The sequence below is a fragment of the Cibotium barometz genome, chromosome 21, assembly GCF_041138505.1.
Source record: "Cibotium barometz isolate CiBa-2024 chromosome 21, ASM4113850v1, whole genome shotgun sequence".
NCBI lineage: Eukaryota > Viridiplantae > Streptophyta > Polypodiopsida > Cyatheales > Cibotiaceae > Cibotium > Cibotium barometz.
Genome location: NC_141066.1, coordinates 52,628,246 through 52,630,497, shown reverse-complemented (window position 1 = coordinate 52,630,497; position 2,252 = coordinate 52,628,246). Strand labels below are relative to the sequence as shown.

At 37.6% G+C, this 2,252-nt stretch overlaps 1 protein-coding gene across 1 annotated transcript in view; it reads left to right on the top strand.

The window, feature by feature from the left end:
- The first annotated feature begins 340 nt into the window (after window positions 1-340).
- MLH1 (MUTL-homolog 1) overlaps window positions 341-2,252 on the top strand; it is a 108,387-nt gene continuing 106,475 nt past the window's right edge. The window contains exons 1-2 of the mRNA XM_086815991.1: window positions 341-739; window positions 1,335-1,507. Of these exons, the coding sequence (XP_086672117.1) occupies window positions 446-739; window positions 1,335-1,507 (467 nt within the window). The 5' untranslated portion in view covers window positions 341-445. The remainder of the gene's footprint in view (window positions 740-1,334; window positions 1,508-2,252) is intronic.

Below are 2,252 nucleotides of genomic sequence, written 5' to 3'. Positions count from 1 at the left end.
TTTGTCAAAATAACCATGGATGCAATATGCTAGCATGCAACGTTGTGCTGCTTTTGGGATGAAAGTTGATTTTGGATATGAAGCTTCTCGCGTGCTGCGTTGTGTGCTTGCTTTTCTACTATATTCAGTGCCACGTGGCTTTGTTGTAGTCGCTTGCTTATCTGGCTTAGGCTACCCAAGATAAAGAAAGACCCCCTTACCACCCCCTTACCGCTCGTTCTACAAATAGACGCCAAATAGACGACATATTAAATCATGGACAACCAAGGTACAAGGAGAAGAGAGAAAAAACAAATCCTGGATTTCTTAAATATAAAAGAAAAAAATCCCTTGGATTTGTATTGTGGCTTCATTCCTAATCGGACTCTTAAAGCTCTTTACGTACTGCAGCAACGCAGTATATTACACTGTCAGCCCATGTCGTCTCCCGCCACCAGTTCTCAAAATGGCGCACTGTGCGAAGAATTCTCCACCTCGGATAATTGCCATGGAAGAAGCAGCCGAAACACTAACAGCACCGCTGCGTGCTGCCGCTGCAGTGGCCCCTCCCCCAATCCGCCGCCTGGAAGAAGCCGTCATTAACCGCATCGCAGCCGGCGAGGTCATCCAGCGCCCCGCTTCCGCACTCAAGGAACTCCTTGAGAACAGTCTCGACGCAGGCTCCACCTCCATCGCCATCACAGTCAAGGACGGAGGCCTCAAACTCATCCAAATCTCCGATAATGGCCATGGCATCAGGGTATGCCCCCACACCTCCTCTGCGTGGGAAGCGTGCTTGGTTGTCTTTTCAATCTGTGATTTACCCCTAATATGTATCGAAATTAGGGTAAGAAACATGAATTCTTTGTCTTCTGCATGGGCCATGGAACCCTCTGCTTGATTTTTTGTTCACACTGGATTGAGAGGCTTAAATCCAGGGGATTAGCTGCTTTAATCAATCCATCATAACCTTGTGAGAGAGGCATAAGCTACTCCGTAAAATCTAATACAGACTCAGAAACGCCATCAAATCGTTACCGATAGGCCATCAAACTCAGACACAGGGCATTCGGTTACCCTGACATAGAGGCATAAGCAAGCCATTCCAGCAAAATTTCAATAGAAAGCCTTCAAAGCTCTAATCAAAACCTGACACACACATCAAAAGACTTAACAATGAGGCATTCAAGAGGTTAACATGGCCTTGAGACCTCAAAAACTAGCATCAAAACCACAAGAAGGAGAGAGGAAACTTAGTATAGATTAGATTACATGCTAAATGGGTTCATAAGGTAAGCATTCCACTTCCATGTTATGTGTGTGCATGTCTGAGGATTATTGTTTTTATCATGCAGTATGAGGATCTCCCAATATTGTGTGAGAGGCACACTACCTCAAAGCTGAGTACCTTTGAAGATCTACAGAAGATCAATACTTTAGGGTTCAGAGGTGAAGCCCTTGCTAGCATGACGTTTGTTGCTCATCTCACAGTGACAACAATGACGGCTGATCAAACACATGGATATAGGTATACAAAAAACTAAAATCCATTCCTTTACTAAGCTGAAAGTTATGGCTTAAAGTATTTTTGCGCACTCATGCGGGTGTGTGGAGAGAGAGAGAGAGAGAGAGAGAGAGAGAGAGAGAGAGAGAGAGAGATGTATAGATAGGTGTGTATGTGTGTGTGTCTGTATGTGTATACCTCTACATGTCTGTATATTATATATATATATATATACATATGTATACATATGTATGTACATATATATATATACATACATATGTACATATATGTATACATATATATATATATATATATATATATATATATATATATATATATATATATATACATACATATGTATGTACATACATATGTATGTACATACATATGTATGTATATATATATATATATATATATATATATGTATACATATGTATGTATATATATGTACATACATATGTATATACATATGTGTATATATATATACACATACATATGTATACAAATATATATCTATACATATGTATGTATACATACATATGTATATATATATGTATACATATGTGTATAGATATATACACATACATATGTATACATATATATATATATACATATGTATGTGTATATATATATATATACATATGTATACATATGTACGTTCATATGTATACATATGTACGTACATATGTATACATATGTATATATATATATATGTGTATATACATATGTACGTACACATACATATGTATACATATATATGTATACATAT